Here is a 25,506-nt window from a genome sequence, read left to right as displayed (position 1 = left end):
GATTTAGTATCTTCCGTGACAATGGTTGGCAGGCTGAAAGAATGCTCTATGATTTGGGGTGCCTGTACAAGACAGATTCTTCATGTCTCATTGCCCAAAGTTTGACCGCTTCTGAATCGGTTCTGGCAGAGCCACGGGGTGATCATGAATGGAACAGCCAAAGTGGGGTTTTGTTTCTGGAGCTGGGTCCACCTTCCCCTGAGAGTATCCCTGAACACGTTGCTGCCTGGTTCCGGACCACAGCTTGGAGGGAGGCAGGTGCTCGACCTACAGGGTCCCAAACAGTTCAGAATCACCTCAGGATCGCCCTGGTGTCCCTGGTGAGGTGGCCTTCTTGATGGCTGGTGCTGGTGGTCCCATTTAGCTGTACATTTAGGCTCATGTCTTCATCTTTAGATTTTCTGTTCCCGTGATGTGTTTGCTCATGAACCAGCACTGAGTTTGTAGACTGCTGTAGCTTTGAAGCACCCAGCAGGACTGGCAGCTCCCTACTGTGGTGCCGTCTGAGGGCTTCCTGTGCTGTTTTTGTTCGTGGATTCTTCAAAAGAGCCGTAGACTCCATCTGGGGCTTGTCATGTGTGGATGGATTCCGGGGGAAGCGGACAGTAGGTTTGGGGAGCGTGTGGTCCCTGGACATCGTATGCACGGTTTGCAGTTGAGCGGGCTTGGTCTGTCTTCTGTGTGAGCTGAGGAGCTTTGAAGTAGGAATTGCACACTTGAGGCTAAACCTGTGAATGATTTGTCTACTAGCTGTACCTGTTAGGTTGAAAGATTTGAGTCTTTCCCCACTAGCTAAGGAAGAGCTACTTATAATCAGTCTAAAAGGAGGAAGGAAAATGGGATAACATTTGCCTGGGCCCCAAAATAGCCTTAAGACAGACGTTGTTCTTTGGAAATACTTATAAAATCATTATTTCATATTTAATCTCCCCCATCAAACTTTGACGTATTCAAGGTATCCATTTAAATTTTATTTTTAACTCTTGATTTTTAAATCAAGTTAAGCTTTGGAAACATATTTACTAAAAAAAGCCTGCATATTTTGACTTTTGTCTAGAGCTGTTGGATCCTGTACCATAGTGATCATTATTTCTTTCCAGTCTTATTTTGTAATCATTTGAGACTGATAGCATCGTAACCAGTCAGCCATTTTAACCGACCACGGCAGACCTACTAACCACTAACGATCTCCCGCTCTCTCTCCCCTGTTGTCGTGTTGTGTTCTGTTTGCTGTTGTTGGTTCTTTTCCCATCCTCTTAAGTCTTCGTGCCTCAGCTACCTTCACGTGATTTTGGACGCCATTAGGTTTTGCCTTTCTAAAATTTTCAGTCCACCTACAGTATGTTGAGTTATGTTTTGTTTATTTATTTCTTCCATCTCCTTTGATTTGCAAGTACATTTTAGTTTGTTTCAAGTGTGCTAAGTTGATTTTTATTTTTTATTATTTATTTATTTATTTTGGTTCCATCATTTATGTTACCATCCATTTAAAACAGGCCACTGTGGAATCCATCATGAGGGATAAGATGCCCAAAAAAGGCGGCAGATGGTGGTTTTCCTGGAGGGGAAGGAACGCCACAATCAAGGAGGTAAGCGGGGGAGCGTGGCCTGGCAGGTGCCCTGAGTGCATTTGGTTTTGTGAGTGAAATGAACACCATAATGCTGGGTTTCTGTGAGCTGGCCCTCCTGGAGAGGGGCCAAGAGCAGGAGGAGGAGAAGGAGGAGGAGGAGGAGGAGGAGGAGGAGGAGGAGGGGCCAACAGAGCCTGGCTTTGCCACCCTCTGGCCTGCAGACCCCGGTCAAGCTGTTTTCCATGCTGAGGTTTCTTTATCAATAAAAAGAAGACGTACGAGGTGCATGTCTAGTTGCTGGGACCGAGTGCCTGACAAAAAACGGCTCTCCCAGCTAGAGAGCGTGGCCCCTGATGGTGCAGACATGAAGGGCGCAGGAGCATGAGGCAGCCGGTCACATTCTGTCCACAGGAGGCAGAGAGGTAGACTGGTGCTCAGCTGGCTCTCTCCTCAGCCCGCATTTAGGGTGGGTCTCGCCGGATTAAGGAACATAGCCCAGATCTTGTCACCTTGGCAATGGTAACCAGCACAGAAGGGTTTCACCATAACCTATGTTTTAAAGTACTAAGTTACGTTGGTGAGGATAACGCCAGCGAGTCTTACCATGGCTGTCAGCGAAGCCTCTTTGGTCAGGGCTCTGCAGGGTCGGGTCGATACATGAGAATTTGCTTGCGACCTCTGAAAGGCCCTGATTTGTTGGGCCTCTCTCCATCTCTCCGCCTCTGTCCTGAGCACTTTCCCTGCGTGTGGCCTCAGTGTTCTGGTTTTTCTCCCCTCTCTTAACTGCCCCTCCTCCGGCCAGCCCCTCAGTGCATCTGACTTTCACCTCCTGGTTTTCTCTGGTCACCCACACATGGCCTTTAGGATGACTCCGTTCTTATTTCCAAACCAGACAAGCCAGATGACCGTTTGCACCCCACACCCGTTTGTCACTAAGCCAGCGAAGCGCAAGCGTCAGGTCATGGAGTCAGAGTTGCTCTTGGCACACTAGGGTTTTCCTCTGTTGAAGCAGAGGGTAGGAAAAGGCTCCACGTCCCTCTGTGGCCAGACATGGCCCTCTCAGACTCATCCACGGAGGCCTGTGAGGCTGCAGAGTGTCGCCCTGATTAGAACATTGCCCCTCAGCTCTTCTCCGCTCCAGACCACCTTCCCCTCTCCCTGGCTCCTTCAAGCTGGGTATTGAGTCCATCATTGTCCCCTCCTTCTCGTTCTCTGTATTGTAGTTGGACTGGCCTGTCTAAGGTGGGTCCTGATTTATGTTGCCCCTTGCTTAAACCCCCTCCTAGTTATTGGTTGTGTGTGTGTGTGTGTGTGTGTGTGTGTGTGTGTGTGTGTATATATATGTATGTATATATGTATGCATGTATGTATGTATGTGTATGTGGTAATGTGTACGGGTATGTGTGCGCATGCATGTGCATGTATGCTTGAGGAGGCCAGGGGAGGGCATTGGGTGTCCTGCTCTATTACTTTTCTCCTTATTTCCTTGAGACCATGTCTCCCACTGAACCTGGAACTAGACTTTCAGCCAGCGAGCTCTGGGGAGCCCCCTGCCTCCACCTGCCACGGCTCTGGAGTTACGGGCTCGCATAACTGTGCCTAGCTTTTACGCGGGTGCTGAGAGCTCACTCAGAGCCTCATGTCTTCAGCCCCTGCTCAACCTCTGTAGCAGCTTCCCAGGGTTCCTACAGTGATGGTGAAGGTCCTCAGCATCCTACAGCACTTGTGTGTTCTAGCTCTGACCTCCCTTGCTTGTCCTGTCTTGTTTTTCCCTCTACACTTCAGCATAATCGATCAAAACAGAGTCTACCCCAGGGCCTTTGCACATGCTGTTTCTGCCGCCTAGTGCTGTCAGGATCCCTTTGATCCCCTCAATTAACCAGCAGCTCGACTCCTCCTTTCATGCCAGATTAACCTGGTCTGCTGGCTCCGCTCTCACGGGCCATGACCTTTTCCCTCGTGCACTTTGTCAGGATTTATAATTGCACACTCACTGCTTGACTAACATTTCCCACCTCCTCACACCCTGAGCTCCCTGAAGTGGAAACCGCTTACAGCTCTGTTGGCTGTGGAGCTGGCGTAGGGACGTGGTGTGTGTTTATTGAACGACTGCTTCCCGAGGCAGTATGGAAAACCAGGAGGCTATGTAAACACTACCAGAGCCATGACTGGCCTCATCGGATTCTGTGAGGTCAAAGGGAGGAGGAGCCGTGCAGCACTGTGTGCAGGTCTAATTGTTCTTTGGCATGCTGCTAACATGTCTGTGATTGCCACCTGCTGCGTTACCGGCAAGGGTCTGAGCGAGTCAGGACAAACATGCACGCTTTCCTGCAGGGGACTTCCAGCATAAAGGGCTGTCCAGTTTGTTTTTCAGAGGGCAGAAGGTTCTAGAATTTTAGGCAGAATTATATTTCAAAGACCTCTTATTTGTAGGGTATCTAGAGTCTCAGCAGTTGGAATTAAGGAGAATGCCAGTGTGAAGTAAGGAGTGTTGATGCATTTAAGTATTTCTCTAAAGAATGGAAATACAACTATTCAGATAGATCTGTTTTTCTGAATTAGTTGAGTGAAAAGTTGTTAACTGTGGTAGCCAAGCCACATAGTTTAATCATTCAGTCAGTAATAAATGAATGGTTACATCAACTGCTTTTGTATTTATAAAAGCAAGCAACAGCTGGACATGGTGGTATAGGCCTTTTAATCCCAGTACTCAGGAGTCAGAGGCAGGTGCATTTCTGTGAGTTCAAGACCAGCCAAGGCTGTGTAGTGAAGTCCTGTCTCCAAAACAAAACAAAACACACAAAACCCCAAACAATCAGAACAAACAAAACCCCAATCAAGATCCCCAAAGCAAACAAACAAACAAACAAACAAAAAAACCCGAAGTAAAAGACAGGAGAATTGCCCCAAGTCAGGGGCCAGCCCAGGTACACAGTGAGTGTCAGGCCAGCCAGGACCTTACATAGCAAGACCTGCGTCTAACCAACAGCTGAGGGCATGGTTCCGACTAGTTTCCAGCACTCATACTTTAGGATTGTGACTGTTGTGTTGATTTATGTCCACCCCCCCTTGAGACAGACTCTGTATAGAGCCCCATTTACCTTGGACTTGCAGCTGTCCTCCTTCCTCAACTTCCCCTGAGATTATAGGCATGAGCCACCATGCCTAGGAAAGGGCACACACAAAGTGATTTCACTCTGTCTCCTTCATCCCTTGACATGGTCTCTGGCCTCTTCTGACTCAGTGGTCTGTCCTGTTCCCTCACTCCCTCCCTCCCCTCTGCTCCCTTCCCCTCTGCTCCTCTCCCCCTTCTCCCTCCCCTCCCCTCTCCACTGTGTGTCAGGCTTTCTGTTTGGTGGATCAGCAATGATGGATCGGCATCCTCATTCCATTTGAGAAGTGGGTGAGAAGTGGGGAGACGTAGCTCTGAACAGTAGTGTGCTGCTCCTAGGGTTCCCAGGCGAGAGCAGTGGGCCTGGGCCTAGAGTTCTCTTAGTCACACCAGGCTCTCTCAGGATGCCCAAGTTATATTTCTCGTTAGGATTATGCAGCATTAGAAGAGAGAAATGCTTTCTCATTTTCCTCGAGAAAAATATGGCATGCAAATATTTTTGAACATTTCTATTGGCAATTAGAAGAAAATACTGTGAAACCCCTCAGGAATCCAGGCAACCCCCATTCAAGCATGTGCCCCTGTGACAGGGTCGATGGTGTTTGGTTGGGTACCAGGAACACTTACAGATAACTAACAGACTCGTTTCTGTCAAAAATGTTTCTCAGCTTAATCTTACGATATTTCTAGGCAGGGAAGGAATGGGCACCTGCCAAAACATGCACCTCCCAGAGCCTCCTGGGTCCAGGTCCTCTTCCTGGGTGTGTGCCTTTGCTGCCCTGCCCTGGGCCTTAGGGAGCCTGTGGTGGGACCCAAGCTTTTGGGAACATCCTTTCTCCTTCCTCCTTCTCTGATGGCTTCTTTTCTTTTCCTCCAGGAAAGCAAGCCTGAGCAGTGCCTGCCAGGGACGGGCCACGGTACAGAAGAACAGCTTTCCCAGCTTGGCCTGGCCCCCAGGTATGGGGGCGGGGCGTCCCTCTGGCAGTGATGCCACCCCTTTGTTGGGCTGAGTTAGGGTCGTGTGCAGGCCCACTGGACACTGATGAGGTCAGTCAGCGGCTCGTTTCTTAGGCCTCGGTTCCGGCTGGCCCTGGAGTCATTAGGTGGCTGAGATCAGGAGCACTGTATTTAGATGGTCTTCCCATTTATCCAGCATCTGCAGCTTCTCTCTCCCATAGCGAAGGCTTGAGGTCAATGTGAGGCTCCAGGGAGCTACTTGGCTAGAATGTCTCTCATAGTCCTGGCATCTGGTATGTGTCTCTGTGTGTGTGGGTATGCTCATACACAAGTACATGTGTGTACACCTGGGAGTGCACATGTGGAGGTCAGAGGTCAACACGGGACTCTTCCTGAGCTGATGAGGGCTTCCCTGTTTGCTGGCTCATTTATAGGGGAAGCTGGCTTAGATTTCATGGCTCCTGGCTCCTAGCCACAGCTCTGTACCTTAGACTATGGTATTTCTAGAACTCTCTGTTGAAAGTAGGAACTTGTGCCGTTGGCAAGGAAGAGCCTGCTTTGTTGGAGACTAGTTGGGGGTGGCGTGAGGAAGAACTGAAGACTGGGGAGTTCAGCATGTTCTGTACGGATGGGCTGTTTCTCAGCTGGGATGTTCTTGAAGCAGGAGGCTTCCTGTTTTTGCCGCTGGTGTCCAGGCGGTGGCCCTTTCTCCTGACCCTGCTGTCCCGTGCTCTCCTGTGCCCATTCCTGGAATGGGTGAGCTGTCCAGCAGTGTGAACCTCAACACTGTCTTCCTGGCATTCTGCTCAGGAGTTCTGTCTCTCTGCAGGGGCGGGGCAGGGGTGGTGGCGGATGGCCCCTCTGTGTCGCCATCTGTGACACAAGATGAGAGACACGCTGGCATCTCTTTTCCCCTCCCACCTCACTGATGCTCACAGTGACCCTGGGACAAGGTGATCAGACCACAGTCTCCTGAAGGACATGTCATCATCCTACACTGGGCATTTTAAACGATTTGAAGACCTGTTACATGGGCCAGGTGCCGGGTGTCTTCCAAACCTCCACTGCTGCCACAGACCAGGCCTAGACTGGAAGAGAGGGTCTGAGGCCCAGGGAGCTGCTAGAAAGCATGGGCTGTGACACTTTGGCCGAGGGGCGGGACACAGAGCACATGGCGCCACCCTGTCTTATCACTTTCGTTCTTCCTGTTTCTGGCCATGCAGGGGCTCGGGGACACAGGGACGGGCTGAGGGTGGAGGGACAGCAGGACACTATCCAGGAACCCTCCTGAGTTGAGCACGGCTCTTGGAGTTCATGTGCTCTGATGGGTTTTCTTTCCATCTGGACCGTGGAGAGGTGCTTTTGCTGATACGGAGAAACAGCCCCCGTCCTCCCCCTTCTAAATCACACTTATCAAACCTGAAAAATCATAAATTGGCTCATGTGTGATGGAACTGAGATTCTGAAATGTGTGGAGGTTCTCTTGAGGAATGTAAATCTCGTCATTTATGGCGGGGCCCGTGACTCCCCGGCATATCAGAGTCACATAGATGCCTTTAGAAAAATTGGCATCCAAATGTTTTCCTAATTGGCAGACTTGATTGACAGAATAGTCCCCAACGTCCCACAACTGAGCAAACAGCTTGTCACCATACAAATAATTAAAATGCCATTTGAAAAGAGTGCACTGTGACAAGCGCTGACTTGAGTGCTGCTCACAGTTCCTCATCAGGACACAGACTTTCAGATGACTCGGGGCCTTTTGTTGCTGTCTGCAGCCGCTGTAGGGGACCACGGCAGGAGTGCTGTGGGCGCGCTGCCGAGGAGCACCCCGTTCCTCTCAGGGGGGCGAGATCCGGAAGGTGGCAGCCTCTGTGGCTGTCCACATGCCCACCCGAGAGCCGCCGGCAGCCAACTGTACAACTCCCATTTTTGTTTTCGAGTCTGTTTCCCTTCCGACTCCTTCAGCATGGATTTAGTGGGCTGTTCCTCTCCTAGGCGGCAGATGGAAATCAGAGCTCTTGCCACTTGCACGCTCCTACCCCCCCCCCCCCACACACACACTGAGGCACACATCAATCTGTTGTTACTAAGAGGTGCAATTCTGTTGGGATCTCATTGTGCTCTAGACTGCTTGGAGCATGAAGGCTTCCTCTTCAGCGAGGGGCCTCCAGCCTCATCCCGCTTGATGAGAGGGTCTTTGTCTGGGCCCTTGTCAGGTGGCTCAGGCCGCAGGACTGGGTTTGCCCCGTCCCGAAACCTCTAGGATGTCGGTTCAGGAGGATGAGAGCTCCTCATGGGATCTGCAGATACTGGAACAGGAAGGGACTCCTGCTGAGCGTTTTATGCGAGAGCTGCCTGAGGTGCAGAGGGGAGTCAGTTGGCACTGGACGGAGGTGTCTGTCTGGTTCTCCCCAGAGTCGCCGCCACATCCTGAGGTTTGGTGGGGTGGAATTCAGTGTGTCCTGGACTTAGAATGAAGGAAACCGGCTGAAAGGCAGGGAGAAATTCATCTTAAGTCGGACAATGTGCGTTTCCTTGAGCGGGCAACCTTGGGTTTCCAGATCACAGCTGCTGTTGGCACTCTGACTCACACAGAGCTCAGGTCTGCCTCAGAAAACTGGAATCCCAGCCTGTACATAGCCTGTCTCCTTTGACATGGTCACTGATCCCAGAACTTCTTGACAAGCTTTGTGATGGCCAAGGCGCTTCTCCAGCCCCGATGGCTGTGCTGTAATTGGTTTATTAGGCAAAAGCCGGAAGACAGCAGGGATGACTGGGCTGTTGTCCGCTGTTTGCAATATCTGGCTCCACACAGAAGTGGGGGTGCGCTGTGAGAGTGCCCCCCATGATGACCCCTCGGTCCCAGGCAGCATCAGGCTGTGTAAACCACTTCTTGAATGAGTAGCCATGGTGGAAAGGCTTGTATGGGAGGCTATCTGGGTGACCACAAGGCAGGCCAGTGGAAATGGAGGCAGGGACAGGTTGGAAGGAGAGGGGAGCAGTCCTGAGGTAAAGACGACCGAGATCTGTGTGCCAGTTGTCTTGTATAAAGGGATGTGAAAGTTGGTGTGCGGGTTGATTTATTTATTTTTGTCAACTTGTCACAAGCCCAGGCATACCTGGGAGGAGGGAATCTTAATTGAGAAAATGCCTCCACAAGATTGGCCTATGGGCAAGTCTGTAAGGTATTGCCCTATTTAGTGATGGATGTGGGAGGGCCCAGTTCACCAGAAGCAGCGGCATTTATTCCTGGGCAGGTGGCCCTGGGTTGTTACACAAGAAATCAGGCTGAATAAATCCACCAGGAGCAAGCAAGTAAGCAGCACCCCTCCACGGTCTCTGCTTCAGCTCCTGCCTCCAGGTTCCTGCCCTGGCTTCTATCAGTGATAAACTGAAATAAACCTTTTCCTTCCCAAATTGCTTCTGGTCATGGTGTTTATCACAGCAATAGAAAGACCATCAGGGGCATGCCTGCTTTGGGGACACTTGGCTTTTCCAAGCCCATTGTTAAGTACTTTGCAGGGTGCTAAGTCACTTGGGAGGCAGACAAACCTCATTAGGTTGGAGGATAGAATTGACCTTAGGGAGCAACTAATTTACCAACTTGCTTTCTGTGAGGCACTTAAAGACGTTGGGCCTGAGTCTTAACCCTGCCTCCCAGCCCCAGCCTGGAGAAGCCACTAGACGAGCTGGAGAATTAGTCTGTGGATTCTGTACCGGCAGAGGCAGTGTTTTCTTGGTGCATAGTGACTTCAGGAGTCTTGGGGCTAGAGGTGGCAAATCTTGGTAGGTCCAGGAAGTGCTCTAATTGTTTGGAATTGAATATGTGGAATTGATGGAATTGGCTATGAGAGAACTGATGGTGTTTGGACTGTAGACATTTGGACTCTTAAGGCTTGGCCCACAGCCTTCAGTGGAGAGAAAAGAGGCCGAAGAGTATGTGGGCTTGTGGCTTTCTGGGCAGGATGGGTGTAGCCCTGCCCATCAGGAGTGGAGTCACACTAGTTAAAAGTGAGTGATGAGAGTTGGTAAACCGGAGTGAATGAAGAGAGGCAGCCCCTTCCCCCTCAACGGTGAAGCTGTGTATGAATGGGGATATAGGAGAGTTCATTGATAAATCTAAAGCCATATGGCAAATGACCACCCAGGAGACCCAATTGACTGAGTCATTGATTCAGGCCTAATGCGTTTTTAATGGGTACCCAGATGCGTTTCCTAATTACTTCCCCATGTGTTCCAGAACAAAGCATGAGTCATCCTCCAGTGATGAAGAGCACGCAGCCGCCAAGCCATCAACCTCAAGCCATCTCTCTCTCCTGTCCAACGTCAGCTACAAAAAGACCCTGCGGCTCACGTCGGAGCAGTTGGTGAGTCCTGTGTTCCTAGTACAGCGGTGTTCCTAGTTGTCAGGTAGTGGGCAAATAGTTTGAGGGCTTTTCTGAAGGTCTGGGGGTTCTTCTCCTTTTTTACTCCCTCAGCTCTTCCCAGAACCTTTCCTGTGCCAGCGTGCCTGTTAGTGACCTCACACCCTCACTTCAGTGCCTTGTGTTTGCACCCTGACTTTGTGTCTGTTCACATGGACCAGCTACATGACTTGGCACTCTGAGTTGCTTTTTTTCTGACCTAGAAGGAGGAGGAGGCAGCTTTGCCTGAGCCCGTTTATCCTCATTACCTGTGGCCGAGAGACTTTGGAATGTCTCTCTTGAGTGTGTTTGCTTTGAGAGAGATGCTTGTTAACGCAAATGCATCTACAAAATTGGTGGAAATCAAGCAGGCGTGATGGAGTTTAGAGAATTTTAGGAAGCAAAGGGTCCCCCTTCTCTGGTGGGTGTGTGTGTGTGTGTGTGTGTGTGTGTGTGTGTGTGTGTGTGTGTGTATGTGTGTGTGAATAGTTTTAATGAGGCCTTTCCAACACTGAACTTCCTTCAAATCAAGGCCATCCAGTGAGCAGGCATCTCTGCTTTTCTACATTAAAGTCTGTGTATCTAATGTAAGAATTTATGGGGAGCAGGTTTTGACAGGATGGTATTAAATGGGAAAAGATGACCCCATGTTAACCACTTGTAGGACCCGGGGGTGGGGGGGACACTTAGAGCCGACCTTGTGGGTCTGTGTGGCCAGCTGCTGTGTCTCAGAGTATACCAGCAAAGACCGAAGACCAACCGAAGGAGTGTGGTTTCTGAATTTGGTATGATGTGCTTGGGCCTGCTCTATGTTTTTATGGATTCAAGGCCTCTCTCTCCAGTCTGTGTCATTATAGAAATCAATAAAAACACACTATTGAGGGAAACACTTTTGCCTGTCTTACATTTGTGTTCTCACACTGGGACCCTTCACACTTCCTGTGTAACGGTGTGACTTGGGTGAAGCATGCAGCCAGTCTGAACTCTGTGTACCTGCTCTCTAAGGACTGGATCAGGTCAGCACTGCTTTTAGAAGCAGAATGATTTGTAAAGAGTGGGTGACTATTTCGTGAGTGGGGCCAGGGAGAGCTGGGTCTGACTTAGGCTGCCTGCCCAGCCCTGGACAGAACTAGAGCTGGGAACAGAGGAGAGAACTTCGCAGTGGCCTGGGGAAGCCAGGCTTGATTTTTTAAAGCCTGCAGAGGCCAGACAACCCCTGAATCTGGACCTCCCCATGAGGCACACAAATGGTTCGTGTTTTTCAGAAAAGCTTGAAGTTGAAGAATGGCCCCAACGATGTGGTTTTTAGCGTCACCACACAGTACCAGGGCACCTGTCGCTGTGAAGGCACCATCTACCTCTGGAACTGGGACGATAAAGTGATCATCTCGGATATCGATGGGACCATCACCAGGTGGGTCTGGCTGCATCATGGTCTGGAGCTGGCTTCCACCTCACCCTGGGTAGCATCGTGGGAGCTGGAGCGTACAGTTTCCTGTGCATTTGGAACTGCACAGATAGGGCAGCACCTTGGCCTCAGTAGCTGCCACTAGGGCCTGTTGGCTTCTTTCTGCCTGGGTATCCTCTCTCCAACCTGGTTTTGAAGAATGCCGTTCTGGAATGGTTAGCAGGCCCTCACTTGGGACTGGCAAGGCAGTCCTCAGCACGGTGGCTCACCAGAGCCTTTCCTAATGTCCTCACTTGATTCTGTAGCCTGGGCTTTATGCTAAGGAAGCCACGGCTCTTACTCATGCCTCTGTTTCTTTCAGTTTCTTTTTTAAACACATTTTTTTTTTTTTTTGTGGGTGCACATACATGTGCATGAGCATGGACCTCAGGGGTCAGCTTGGGGGCAGTCTGTTTTCTTCTGCCGGGTGGTGCCTGGGAACCAAGGCAGCGAGCACCTTTATCTTCTGAGCCGTCTTGCCAGCCCTCATTCATACTATTTTTATGGGGCGTGAGTAGTGCCTCAAAGTCAAACAGGCATTTTTTTCTTCTCCTCTTACAGTAACCTTTAGCTTATATATGTATTTTTCATTTTTATTTAGATCGGATACTCTTGGTCATATTTTGCCCACGCTGGGAAAGGATTGGACCCACCAGGGCATTGCAAAGCTGTATCATAAAGTAAGCCAGTAAGTACAGAGCACCGATTCCTGTCTTATAACTGCCAGTTTGTGACCCCCACTCTGTATACAGACCCTCCCGCTCCGAGCATGGGGTGACTTACAAGGACGTAGAACTTGCTTCCTTAGGGTGGCAGGGAAGATTGTCCTTCAGCCCGGGATTACAAATGAGACCAGAGTTCCATCTCTCCACAACAGTGGCCCTCAACTATTTAATATACAGTAGTGTCTAGAGACTTAATTTTGAGACAGGGTCTTTTGCTGTGTAGTCCAGACTGGCCTGGAACTCACAGTCTCTGCTTTTGCCTCCCAAGGGCTAGGATTTCAGGCACAAGTGACCAACCATGCTTCAAGGCATTTTTGATTGTCATGATTACTGTGTGCTATGGGCACCGGGTGGGTGGAAGCCGGGATGCTGTGTCTCATAATTGTCAGAGCCTGCCCACAGTCTCCTGGATATCTGGGTGGAGGCTGTTTTGCCCCCATCCTCTTTGAGGGCAGGGCCGTGCTGAGTCCCGCGGGCATCTCTGGCCATCTTGGGCTGCGTGGAGGGCTCAGAGCATGTGGCTCAGGGATGACGAGGAGAGCCTCAGCCTGTGCAGAGACCTGGGCAGGACGGTCTGTGCTGTTTCCCTTCTCAGTGGTGGCCAAGTCTTACCACCCGACCCCACATCGAGGAGTGTCCCTCATTCTTGTGCTTACCAAGGGTTCAGCAACCACTGCCCAGCTGTGGGGAGCATGGTGTGGCCTGGTGTGCAGAAGAGGCGAATGGTGGCCTATCCCAGGGGAAGGCTCCTCTAGGTAGGACTCAGAGTGCTAGTCTACGATGCCGTGAGAGGTGGTGTGGCTCGTTCTCAACTGGCAATAACATTTTACAGAACACAGACTTTCACCTGGGCGCCACTTGCAACCACCCTTTCTTCATAGAGCGAGCAGATGGAGATAAGGGCTTGGGATGCCGAAAAGTTCCATGCCACGGTGCTGCTCAAGGTGGATGCGTTGTGTCTTTCAGGAACGGCTACAAGTTTCTCTACTGTTCGGCACGTGCTATTGGGATGGCAGACATGACGAGGGGTTACCTGCACTGGGTCAATGAGAGGGGCACTGTGCTGCCGCAGGGGCCCCTTCTGCTCAGCCCAAGCAGCCTCTTCTCTGCCTTACACAGGTACTGCCCTGATAGCCCACCCCATGCCTTACACAGGTACCGCCCTGATAGCCCACCCCATGCCTTACACAGGTACCGCCCTGATAGCCCACCCCATGCCTTACACAGGTACCGCCCTGATAGCCCACCCCATGCCTTACACAGGTACTGTCCTGATAGCCCACCCCATGCCTTACACAGGTACTGTCCTGATAGCCCACCCTATGCCTTACACAGGTACTGTCCTGAGAGCCCACCCCATACCTTACCAGGTACTGTCCTGATAGCCCACCCCATGCCTTACACAGGTACTGTCCTGATAGCCCACCCCATGCCTTACACAGGTACTGTCCTGATAGCCCACCCCATACCTTACATAGGTACTGTCCTGATAGCCCACCCCATGCCTTACACAGGTACCGCCCTGGTAGCCGACCAGGCATCAAAATACAGTTGCTTTGAATGCATTAATAATAAACGAGTCACCAATAATGCATCAGTATCACATTAATGAAGGACTTCCCCCTTGGTGTGACACTTCTCCTTGATGTCCTCTAACCAAGAGTGAACCCGGGTTTGAATTCTCAATGTCCTTCTCCATGTGTGCTCTGTCCTCCTGTCTGTCCGCTGTGTCTCTGAGTCCGTGCCTGCCTGACTTGTGAATCTGTCCCCATGTCTGTGTGTCCCTGTGTGTACGTGTGCCTCTCTTCCTAACAAAGGGCTTCGACTTTGTGTTTGGTGGACCAAAGAGAAAGTATCACCTGAGGATGGGGTGGAGGATGCTTTCAGAAATCTTTAACAGTTTGACAAGGGCTGAAGTCACTAACTCCAGCTGACCCTGACTGACCCGGATGACAAACACCATTGCTTACCACGCAATATCCAAATGTTGTGCTCAACATTTATTGTGGATGTTTGTTTATAAGATTGCTTCTGGGGTTGGGGATTTAGCTCAGTGGTAGAGTGCTTGCTTAGCAAGCACGAGGCCCTGGGTTCGATCCTCAGCTCAATAACAAAACAAAACAAAAAACCAAAAACAAAACCAAACAACAACAAAAGATTGCTTCTAACCTCTGTTTTTGCTTCTTTCAGTAAATAATTATCACAACACACAAACATACATGCTCTGGGTTACTCTGGGTCAGTGGCATGGAAGAGGACCTAAATTAAGGTTACAGCTATCCATTAGCTTAGGTTGTAAACACTGATCACATGGGAACTCCAAGGCAATTAAGGTTGATGGTTACATTGTTCTCTTAAAAGCAGGTCAGACAAACAGGCTTGAGCACACAGTAGGACGGCAGTCTTCAGTCTTGTGACCTCACGATGTATTTGTAGCTCTGACTGTGAGGTCCAGCAAAGGTTCCAGTCTCTCAGGACACAATGGATGTGGTGGATCCCTGGGCCTCACTGTCCTCAGCCTCACCTATTTGGTGAGTTCTAGACCAGTGAGAAACCTTGTCTGAGAAACAGAGGAGGGGACAGCACCTGAGGAATGATACCCAAGACCGACCTCTGGTCCCTGCACTTGAGCATGCACCCACACAGATGCACACACAGACACAACTCACAGAGATACACAGACAGACAGACAGACACACACACACACACGCACGCACGCACATGCACAACACACAGAGATACACAGACACAGACAGACAGACAGACAGACAGACACACACACACACACACATGCACGCATGCCTCTCAGCGGACCTCTTCTGACCAGTATCCATGGTCCGGGTGCTTGCTTCCCAAGCTCAGCAGTGTCCAGCTGTGTTGCGCCCACTGCTCTGCCCAGCGGCTTTCAGAACCAAGTTTCCTTGACGCATCCAAAAGTCTGCTGTGATTTGAATGAACATGCAGTGAATCCAGAGGCCAGTTTAGAGAGGATTAATAGCTCAATATAATATCGAAGCATCCAGTTCAAGAAACTGGTCTGTCTGTTTTATTTAGGTTTTTCTTCTCTATTGTGTCTCAGTGAGTTTTTAATATTTTTTTTCACAATTGATTTACTTTTTTATTTCATGTGAATTCATGTTTTGTCTGCATGTATGTCTGTGTGAGGGTGTCAGATCTTGGAGTTACAGGCAGTTATTTATGAGCTGCCGTGTGAGTGCTGGGAATTGAACCCAGGTCCCCTGGAAGAGCAGCCAGTGCGCTTATCCAATGAGTCATCTCTCCAGCTCTGAATTTTTTTTTTTTTAAGACAAGGTTTCTCTGTAGCTTTGGAGCCTGTCCTGGACTAGCTCTGTAGACCAGGCTGGCCTCGAACTCACAGAGATCCACTTGCCTCTGCCTCCCGAGTGCTGGGATTACAGGTGTGCGCCACCACCGCCTGTCGAGTTTTTATAGTTTTAACCAAGAAGTCCATCATATCTTTTTGACCCCTAAATTCTAAGTTTTATAGCTTTTATTACCTTTTCCTATGTTGTTTGGCTGGAGGCCATTGCTGTGCTCCGCCCCCCCCCCCCCCATGTTAGCCGTAGGGCCTTATGGAAGGGTCTGAGCACGGAGCCCTGTTTTGGCCTGGGACTCAGTAGGTAGACCATGCCGACCCCTGCATTTTCGGCCATCTCCGTGCCTCTCCCTCCCTCCCTCTGGGATTACAGGTGTTTGCCACCCAAACCAGCTTTTTGTAGTAGGTTTTTCTTTTTATTTTTTCTTTCTATTTTTGATGTAAGAATTTTTATCCTGAGGCTAGAGAGATGGCTCAGCAGTTAAGAGCATGTTCTGCTCTTGGAGAGGACCAGAGTTTGATTCCCAGCACCCATGCTGGACACCTGTAACTCCAGCCGCAGGGGAATGGACATCATCTCTTGGCCTGTACAGGCTGCCTACACCCACTTGACACATGGACACACATACATACAAATAACAATAAATTTCAAAAGTTTTCGTCCTAACGAGATGTTGGCCAGTGGCCAGTGTCTTTGTATCCCAGGTGATCTCCTTTTTCTTAATCTCATTATATGTGAGAGATCGTTACCGGGATCGGTTTTAAATGTCACATGACTCCTGCTTTCCTGTCATGACCCTGCTTCTCTACCCTGCCTGCCTTTGCATTTATAGATGTCCTTGGGACTTTGCCCCTGTGTTCACCAGTGAGCTTGGCCCATGCTAACACAGACTTTTGTTCCCGAGGTCACCCCTCTGCTGGGGCTGGTGCTTTGCATTTTTCTTGTGGTGAGAGTGTGGTTCATTCTGAGTTTGTTTCTCTGGGCTGCTGGGCCGAGTTTATAGCTTGCACATTGAAGACCAATTTTAAATTTTAAAATGACTTCTTAACTTTGTGTGTGTGTGTGTGTGTGTGTGTGTGTGTGTGTAAGTCAAAGGTCAGCTCCCTCCTTCTAAAGTGGGTTGTGGGGCACACACTCGGGTGTCAGACTCGGCAGCGAGTCTCCTTACCCATGAAGCAGCTTTGATGGTCCTCACACCACTTTAATGCAAACCGAAGCCCCCCCCCCCCCATGCTGACCAGTTAAGTGTTTGTGTGTTTTAATAGAGAAGTGATTGAAAAGAAGCCAGAAAAGTTCAAAGTCCAGTGTTTGACCGACATCAAAAACCTGTTCTTCCCGAACACAGAACCCTTCTACGCTGCTTTTGGAAACCGCCCTGCCGTAAGTACCCAAGGGCTGAGGGGAGCCTCAAGGCATTGTGCTTGGTGCTGGCAGCTTTCACAAAGGCCTGGCTGAGGGGTGCATGTTAAGTGAGCATCCTCTAAGGCAAAGAGGCTAACAGCATGTCAGACAGGGCCTCTGGTCTTCTTTGAAGGCCTCTGAAGCTGGCGACCTGGGCCACAAACTTGCAATTGTACATTACTCCTCATCAAGTTAGTAAAACAAGGGCACCGAAGGTACCGGGTCCTTCCTGAGAGATGAGACGACCGTGCCAGCCCTGCCCGATGCCCGAAGCATGCAGTGAGAGCTCCCTGGCTGAAGGAAGGTGTGGGGATGGTGTGTGTGACCCAAGCTTTTGGAAGGTTCAGTTTGAAGTCTGCAGCAAAGACTCATAGGGTGGAGGAAATGTGTGGAGATGCTATGTAGGTGGATTCACTCTTGCTAGAAGGTTCTGTATTCTATATTATATAGCTGGGTATTAACTACTCAACTGGAAATTTCTGCTTTTGAAACCTGTAGCAGATTATTTCGGAATGAGAAAATAGGTTAGAAAATAAACCTGAGGAACGCCGGCCAGTACTGCAGGGGCCGTGGCAGGTTAGGTCAGCTCCTGAGGAGTTGAAGGAACTGAGGCCCAGGGAAGAAAACTAGCCGACTGGGTCCCCAGTCCCCTGAGATGAAGCACCAGTTAGTGAAAATTGGTAATGCGACATTCAATGAAAGGTCACGGTGTGTGCTTGTTTGTGCAGTGAACTCTGCCCTCCCGACATATTAAATCACCTTTTCTAAACATAGGATGTGTATTCCTACAAGCAAGTGGGAGTGTCCCTGAACAGGATCTTCACTGTCAACCCCAAGGGCGAGCTGGTGCAGGAACACGCCAAGACCAACATCAGCTCGTGAGTATTATCTGTTCCCCAGGAACTGGACCCCTCCCTCCCCCACTGTCCTGGAGCCGGTATCCCCGTCCATTGCAGACCTTTTTATCCATGGCTGTCTCTGTTTTAATCTTTGCATGTGTATGTGTGTGTGGACACATGCATGCAGCATACCGTTGTATGTGTTCATATATGTGGAGGTCAGAGGTCAGTGTCATGTGTCTTTCTCAATCACTTTGACCTTATTTTTGGAGACATAGTTTCTCATTGAACTTGGGGCTTACCCATTGGCTAGTCTGGCTGGCCAGTGAGCTTCAGGGACCTTCCTGTGTCCAACGCCCCAGCCCTGAGGTGGCAGGCATGTATGACACCTGACTTTTTATGTGGATCAAGTTCTCATGAAGGAAGGCAGTTTATTAACTGAGCCATCTCCCCAGCCTGTTTTAATCTTTAATTCCCCCCAAATGGAGTTCAACTCCTCGTCTTCTGTCTCCAGTTTAGTTTTTGGACAATAGAGCGAAGTCAGACCCCTCAGAGTGTAAAGCCTAAACTAGAGGCTGGAGTCATCTGGGTAACGGAATTGAATGAGTTCAGAAACTAGACCTTCAGTTGGCCGAGTTCGAATGTCAGTTTGGAACGTAACCCAAGTGAGTCGTTGGGTGTCTTCCCCATGGTACTGGGGTTGGAGCCCAGGCCTTGGGCACGCCACATGAGCACAGAGGTGCCCTTCTCAGTCCCTGGGTCACTCTTGTTGGCTTTGTTCGAGACAGGATCTTGCCATGGAGTCCAGGCTGGCTTTGAACGTTGCAATTCTCCCCAGTACTGGGATCACAGGGCGCGCCGCCACACCTGGCTGGTTTGCTGTGTTGAGTGAGGCAGTGTGGTACATGTAACATCACTCTTGGCTCTGCCTCATCTCACATGGGTCTCTCATGTCAGCCCTACTGGGTATGTCAGCCTAGGCAGGCACCACCACTCTGCCTCGTCCATGGCTTTGTGTCTTTTCATGTGATCTGTGCTAACCTGGAAAACAGCCTCTGGCGTGAGCGGCACAGCACTGACGTGAGCTGGAGCCGTGGATCTGAGGAGTGGGCTGCGAGGTTCCTCCTGGTGTTTGCGAGTGCCTCCCATGCTTTTTGAGCTGGGCATGGTTATGACTCACACTGTAATCCCAGCACCCTGGGAAAGCAGAGGCAGGAGAATTGCTGTGGGCTGTGTCTGTCGTGAGTTCCAGGCCAGTCTGGATTTGGGAGGGAGACAGACCGCCAGGGCACTTCTCACTTTGGAGATGGTCCTTCTTTTTCTTTTTCCAGCTGGACTAGAGTCCAGCTTGACTAGAACAGTTCCAGATGTGAGGGAGCCCTGGCTTCCTGGTTTCCTGGCTTCCTAGACAGGCCAGGTCCTCAAGCAGCTCTCTAGGTGTGGGGAGAGGAGAAGATGGAGCCCACACCCTCCTATCCTGTAGCAGGTCAGATGTGTTGTTGGGTGAGACATGTTCTCTGAGATGATTCTTTCATCTTTAGGAAGCATGTATACCAAGGTCCAGAACTTGGTATGATGTTTCCTTTTCATTATTATTAATTTGTGTGTGTATGTGTGTGCATGTTTGTGTGTATGTGTATGCATGTTTGTGTGTGTATGTTTGTGTATGTGTATGTGTGAGCTTGTGTGTGTGCATGTGTGTGCATGTTTGTGTGTGTGTATGTGCATGTTTGTGTGTATGTGTATGCATGTTTGTGTGTGTATGTGTGCATGTTTGTGTGTGTATGTGTGTGTATGTTTGTGTATGTGTATGTGTGAGCTTGTGTGTGTGCATGTGAGTGCATGTTTGTGTGTGTGTGTGCATGTTTGTGTGTGTATGTGTGTGCATGTTTATGTGTGTATGTGTGTGCATGTTTGTGTGTGTGTGTGTGTGTGCACACGCGCATGCATGCTCAGACAAGTACATGCATGTGCCACAGTGTACATGTGACAGTCACGGGACAACTTCTGTGGAGGCTGTTTGCTACTTCCACCTTTCTGTGGGCTCCAGGGTTTGGCTTTAGGCTGCCAGACTGTTGAGGCAAGCCCTTCTTTACCTGCTGCGCCATCTTGCAGGCCCTTGGGTATGACCAGTTCTAGCCACACAGGTGCTTGTGCCTTGGAGGCTGGGATGACCTTGTGGACCGTCTTGAAGTGATAGAGCCCCCCTGGGTGGAGTACCGAGGTCAGAACTCCCCTCCTTCGCAGTCAGGGAATGTACTGTCCTTGCTCCAGGGAACCCCGTGCCTGGAGGGTGGAACGGCCACCCAGACCGAGCAGGCGCAGCTGCCAGGGCGTGGGAACCTTGCCAGCTTGACGCTGGTGGCTTCTGCAGCCTGGCAGGGGACAGCTCCCTGCGGGGAGCCCCCCCACCCCCATAGCCACAAACCTCAGGCTAATAGGCCTTCAAGTCAGGAGGTATTTTAACAATTTGTTTGTTTGTTTTAATCCCCAGGAAAGACATAATTCTTAGCATAATACTAAGAGAGGTTCCCTGCGTTGTGCAGGCACACTGTTTCTCACGAGTCCGTTGGAGGCCCTTTATTAAACACACACGCAGCCTTATTGAATAAGTCATTTCATGCCTCAGAACATGCTAACTCCAGGAGTTCGGATTTCGAAAGCACCTTTTCATTCTTGGCACGAGGGAGTGGAGAGGGGCTGTGTGGGAGAGGGTTGGGCATGTCAGAATCACTGTGTGGAGGAGCCTGGAGGGCTTCCAGGTCCATACGTGGAACTGCTTTCTTTCTGCAGTAGGTTGTGGTAGGCAGCATCTTCCTGGGGACAGGGGAAGTGCCCTGAGGTAGGGAGTGCTGGAGACTCCTGTGTGGTCCAGTCCCACACACTGAGGAAGAAGGGCTGGAAGCTCAGGGAGGGCAAGACACTTGCCCAGAGTCACACAGTAAGTAAGGCCATGGCCAGGGACTTCTTCGTGAAGTGGAGGTGATCTGCCTTTGAATGGGTTTCCAGTACACACTACCGAATCCCTGCCTGTGTCCTGTTTGTGATGCTCTCCTTCCTTCATGGTAGAGGGAGTCAGGGTGCAGAGACTTCAGAGCCTTTGCCTGAGATCACCCAGCTGGAACGGGGCAGGAGTGATGCCAAATCAGCATCCTGAGAAGCCCGGGACCCTGAATCTTTTCACTGTGGCTGTGGTGTCTCTGCTGTTCTAAAGATGTGCTTTGTCTGTGGTTCCTCCCCAATATCCCACATATGGCCTCCGTGACAGGCACCCCCCACATGTGGCCTCTGTGGCAGGCACCCCCACCTGTGGCTTCTGGCAGGCACCCCCACCTTTGGCTTCCGTGGCAGGCACCCCCACCTGTGGCCTCTGGCAGGCACCCCCACCTGTGGCCTCCGTGGCAGGCACCCCATCTGTGGCCTCCGTGGCAGGCACCCCTACCTGTGGCTTCCATGGCAGGCAGCCACACATGGTCTCGGTTGCAGGCAGATAGATGCCCCTGACCATGCTGATCTCCCTCTGTACATCCCCACACCTCCGCTCCTGTTGTCTGTTCTTCATGCATAGTCAGGCTGTCTCCTCCTGGGAGCCATCTCTTCTCTGGATGTTCTGTCTCCCCCTCTCCCTTCAGTTAATTCATAAGGCTAGACTGGCTCTACGCTCCTCACTGGAGTTGGGGTCGTGGATCCTCCCCAGCCTGCAGTGTAGCCCTGGCACTGCCCTCAGGTAGCTGCCGTGGCTCCAGGGGTAGTGATCCTCCTGCCTTTTTTACCTTGCAGCTACGTGAGGCTCTGTGAAGTGGTTGACCACGTCTTCCCGTTGCTGAAGAGAAGCCATTCCTCTGACTTCCCCTGTTCCGACACTTTCAGTAACTTCACCTTTTGGAGAGAACCACTGCCACCCTTTGAAAACCAGGACGTACATTCAGCCTCAGCCTGATGCGAGCAAGCATTAAAGGCTAGGTTGTGGGGACCCTGGAGCTGCTGGGAAGGCTGGTGTGCGGCCATCCGCCCAAGAGAGGAGCATGTCTCCCTTGACCCGCCCGCCCTGGGTGACATTTCTAAGCGTGGAGGGTGGATGGAGGCTGCAACTCATCCCATACGTGTGCTGCATGAGGGTTGGTTGCACTAGTAGTGTGCAAGGCAGTCCTCTGTCTGGTTTAACATACATAGGGCTGCACTCTCCAGCCTGGGCCAGCAACTAGTTAATGTGCAGGATGGGTGTTGACCCCTTAGCAGAGGCGGCCAGCTGTCTCAGGATCAGTGTGCCCTAGGAACTCGGATGTGCACAGCTGTTGGTAGCATAAGGGGCACATTCCCATTGACAGTGACATCTGTGCCGCCTTCCACACACAGGGATGGGCTCCTCTCTGAGTCTGAGTGCTCCAGAGGGAAGGAACCTGGGCCTTGCTGGGTCCCGGCCCTCAGGCTTTGACTTTATAGACAGTCCCTTGCAGCATGGCTGGCTTAGTCTCACTGTAGGTGATGAGCTCTTGAACTGCTTTGGTTAAAGGTGGCCAGTGCCCCTGGCGCATCTCCTCCCATCCTCACAGCTCAAGGCTGGGCTATTTATGCCTTAACACATCTGCAGCAGCCATTTGCTTGGAGCGCACTGTCTAGTTCTCCTGACTGCCATGCCTTACATTAAAATGGTAGTCCCTAGGGCAGCGTCTGTGGTGTCCTCCATCTGCGTGCCACCGCCAGCCAGGGAGCACCGCTAAGGAGGACTGGAACGGCACTTAGGCCAAACAGGAATGATGCCGCTAAAGAAACCAGTGATTTTAAGAAACGCGGTTTCCAGAGGTTAAATGATTTTCTTTGCAGAAATAACTTTATTTCGCTGCTGTTGTGAGCGTCCTAGCCAGATCCTTAGGAATGCAGCTGTCAGGAGCACATTAAAAGTCAAGTGTGCTAGACAATCCAAAGAGCCTTATTCTGTGTATGTCACACACCGATCTTCTGGAATGTCCGAATCATTCGTTTAACTTAGCTTTTTCCACTCGGTCTAAGGGGGAAAAAGAGTAATTTGAGTGATGTTCTTTAAGCTGATAGAGGGTAGTTGTTGAACCGTCTCAGAGAACAATGTGAAAAATGAAAGAAGTATTTTGATAAAAAGATTTTGCTTTACTTTTGGAAGTTTTATTTTTTTAAAGAGTGTTTTACTCCTGAAAGATCTTCCTATTTAAATTTCATTGTTTGAGTCAGAGGAGACAAAAAAAAAAAAAAAAAAAAGAAAAAAGAAAAGATAAAGAAAAAAAAAGAGGGTGAAAAAACAAACAAACAAAACAACGGACCTTTACTCTTTCTGTGAAAGAGACCCTGGAGTCACTGCTCTCGTTGTAGTTGTTGGGTTCTGTGAGGGTCGGATGTGGTCACAGTTCACAGGAATGGACAGCGAAGTGGGAGCGCATCTGCTGTGGACCGCAGACGATGGAGGACCACGGACTGGAGTGTGCAGGCTCCCTCTGGCACTGAGGAGAGCAATTAGGCATAGTCCCGCCCTAGGCAGCGTGTGGCTTGTTCTCTAGTGGTCTTCAGAGGCCGTGTCAACCCTGCCCCTGGGGTGTTTGGAGTGTCTTTTGATTGCCGTGGACTGTGGAGGAGCTCCGGCAGCCTGCACAGGAGCCCCCTGCCGTCCTCTGTTCCAAGTGGCATTCTGAGAGCAAGCGACGCCAGCTTGAGCCGGGATCTGTTTCTATAACCCAGGCTGGTCTGCAACCCGGTCTCAAAACACACAGCAATCCTCCCTCCTGCCTCCACAGCTACCACACCTGGCTTGGGATCTGGTTTTGAATCACTCTTCCCTGAAACAGAGCACAGCTTACACAAAAACCACACTTAAGATCTCTGACATTCTTCCTGAGCCCCGTCCAGGCAGTGGTGTGAAGGAACACCCGCAGTGAGGTGCCCACCTGAGATCCGAATGTGAGCTGCCCCCGGGCTCGCTCCCCTTGGCTTATCTGCACATGCACTATAACCCAGGGGCCCCACGGTCACATGCTAGAATACTGTATTAGTACCACACATTTCAGAATTGCTCGTGGGAATGAGTGACTCACTTCACAGTGATAGGTCCTCAGATGTTGATCACACACGATGAAGGAGAATGACCCTGGCACATTGCAGAGACGTACTTCTGTTTTCACAGAAGATTCCCCTTTGGGTTTCAGGTTTGATCACTACTTCAATATATTTTATTTATAACATTGGCTGTGTGTTTGTGAATGCCGGAGCAATGATGAAAATCAATGTAATATTTCACTGTGTTGTGCTTGATGCAGAACTAGAAATTTCTGTAATAAATGAGATGGATGAAAGACTTCTGAAAATCAGGCATATGAATTTTAAATCTTTTTTTTTTATATTCTTAAGGTGCTTTTACTTTTTTTTTTTTTTTTTTTGTCCTGGTGTGTCCTCATTTACAGTACTTAGTCCTTAACTTGGAAACAGCCCTTGTTGTGGGCCAGGGAGATGGCTGGCCATGCAAGCGTGAGCATCCAAGTTCTCTCCCCAGCATCCATGGATGAAGCCAGATGAGGAAGTGTGCACTTGTAATCTCAGTGCTGGGGGAGGTGAGGATGGGTGGATCCCTGGCACTGGCTGGACAGACAGCCTAGAGGAATCCGTAAGCCCCAGATCCCAGTGAGAGACCCTGTCTCAATAAGCATGGTGGACTGTCCCTGAGGAGGAACAATACCTGAGATCCTGGCTTCTCAATGCATGACTGTACAAGTGCATGCACACCCATCCAAGGGCCTGCACACAAATGGACGGGGACACACACACAAACAATCCTGAGGGTTACAAACCCTTCACTTTGGGAATCAGCGCTTTTTCTGTTGTTTGCGTTCATGCGGGTTATCATTACCAACCCTGTTTATCCCTGAGATGGGTAGGAGAGATATGGATGTGTTCTTCCCACAAAAGAAGACAATTCTTGCACAATCTGCATTGGATTGTAAAGTTGAGAGGCCTGTTGGGCAGAAGCAGGCTCTCTCCCGGCCTGGAAGGAGGCACAGAAGATTCAGTATGTAGAGCCTTGCAGGTCCTGGCCCCCTAGTCACTGTTTCCATGTGGAATGTCCTGATCTCACACCCACTGCTCTCCTCTTTCAGACACTTGTCCTTAGTTTGTTTTTCGTTTTGAAGGGATCCATCAAAGCCCTTGATTAGTTCGATTGTTTAAGCTGAAGACGGTCATATCCTAGTTATGTTATCCATATCCTATGTTATCCATAGTTAACATCGTGCACTAGTAACAGCCGGAGGCTTCCTAGAAATTGCTGCTTTGCCTTTAGTGTTCATGGAGTGGATGGAAAAGTATATCCCTAAGTGTTAAAGGTCCTGCTGAATAAAAGCCAAGGCTGCCTCATGAAGTCCAAATCCCAGCAGCCCCTTGAGTGCCTGTAGACTCAATGCATCTTACACAGCAGAATAAACCCTCGAACATCTCCACACATCCGCTCTACCTGACTGCAGCATCTACGCTCTTACCTGGAGTAGAAACCAGGATAAATTTGTAAGACACTCATATGTGTTCTTTGCCCTTTGACACCTCACCCCACAGAGGCACCCGAGGCTCTCCTGTGTCCCACAGCTCACACCCCTGTGCAGGCAGAACTATTTCCGGATGCTTGCCTCGGCTTTCCCAGTGACAAGCTGAGATCACCTGCGCATTTGAAGTGCTTGATGTTTTGGTTTCAAAGAGTAA

The 25,506-nt window shown here is 50.2% G+C and overlaps 1 protein-coding gene across 8 annotated transcripts in view; it reads left to right on the top strand.

The window, feature by feature from the left end:
- Window positions 1–23,002, top strand: part of Lpin1 (lipin 1) — a 76,776-nt gene extending 53,774 nt beyond the window's left edge. For 5 of the 8 annotated variants that reach the window (XM_036170744.1, XM_036170742.1, XM_036170749.1 and 2 more), the window contains 10 exons: window positions 1,262–1,339; window positions 1,497–1,589; window positions 5,561–5,640; window positions 9,884–10,010; window positions 11,312–11,460; window positions 12,095–12,181; window positions 13,185–13,337; window positions 16,822–16,936; window positions 17,732–17,835; window positions 21,577–23,002. In XM_036170744.1, coding sequence (XP_036026637.1) covers window positions 1,262–1,339; window positions 1,497–1,589; window positions 5,561–5,640; window positions 9,884–10,010; window positions 11,312–11,460; window positions 12,095–12,181; window positions 13,185–13,337; window positions 16,822–16,936; window positions 17,732–17,835; window positions 21,577–21,736 — 1,146 coding nt within the window. In that variant the 3' untranslated portion in view covers window positions 21,737–23,002. The remainder of the gene's footprint in view (window positions 1–1,261; window positions 1,340–1,496; window positions 1,590–5,560; window positions 5,641–9,883; window positions 10,011–11,311; window positions 11,461–12,094; window positions 12,182–13,184; window positions 13,338–16,821; window positions 16,937–17,731; window positions 17,836–21,576) is intronic. The other 3 variants (XM_036170750.1, XM_036170748.1, XM_036170747.1) reach the window with 1 other exon arrangement.
- Window positions 23,003–25,506: the final 2,504 nt, after the last annotated feature.

Source organism: Onychomys torridus, chromosome 21, assembly GCF_903995425.1.
Source record: "Onychomys torridus chromosome 21, mOncTor1.1, whole genome shotgun sequence".
Taxonomy (NCBI): domain Eukaryota; kingdom Metazoa; phylum Chordata; class Mammalia; order Rodentia; family Cricetidae; genus Onychomys; species Onychomys torridus.
Note: the sequence above shows the minus strand (reverse complement) of the source record. Positions and strands in the feature narration are given on the sequence as shown.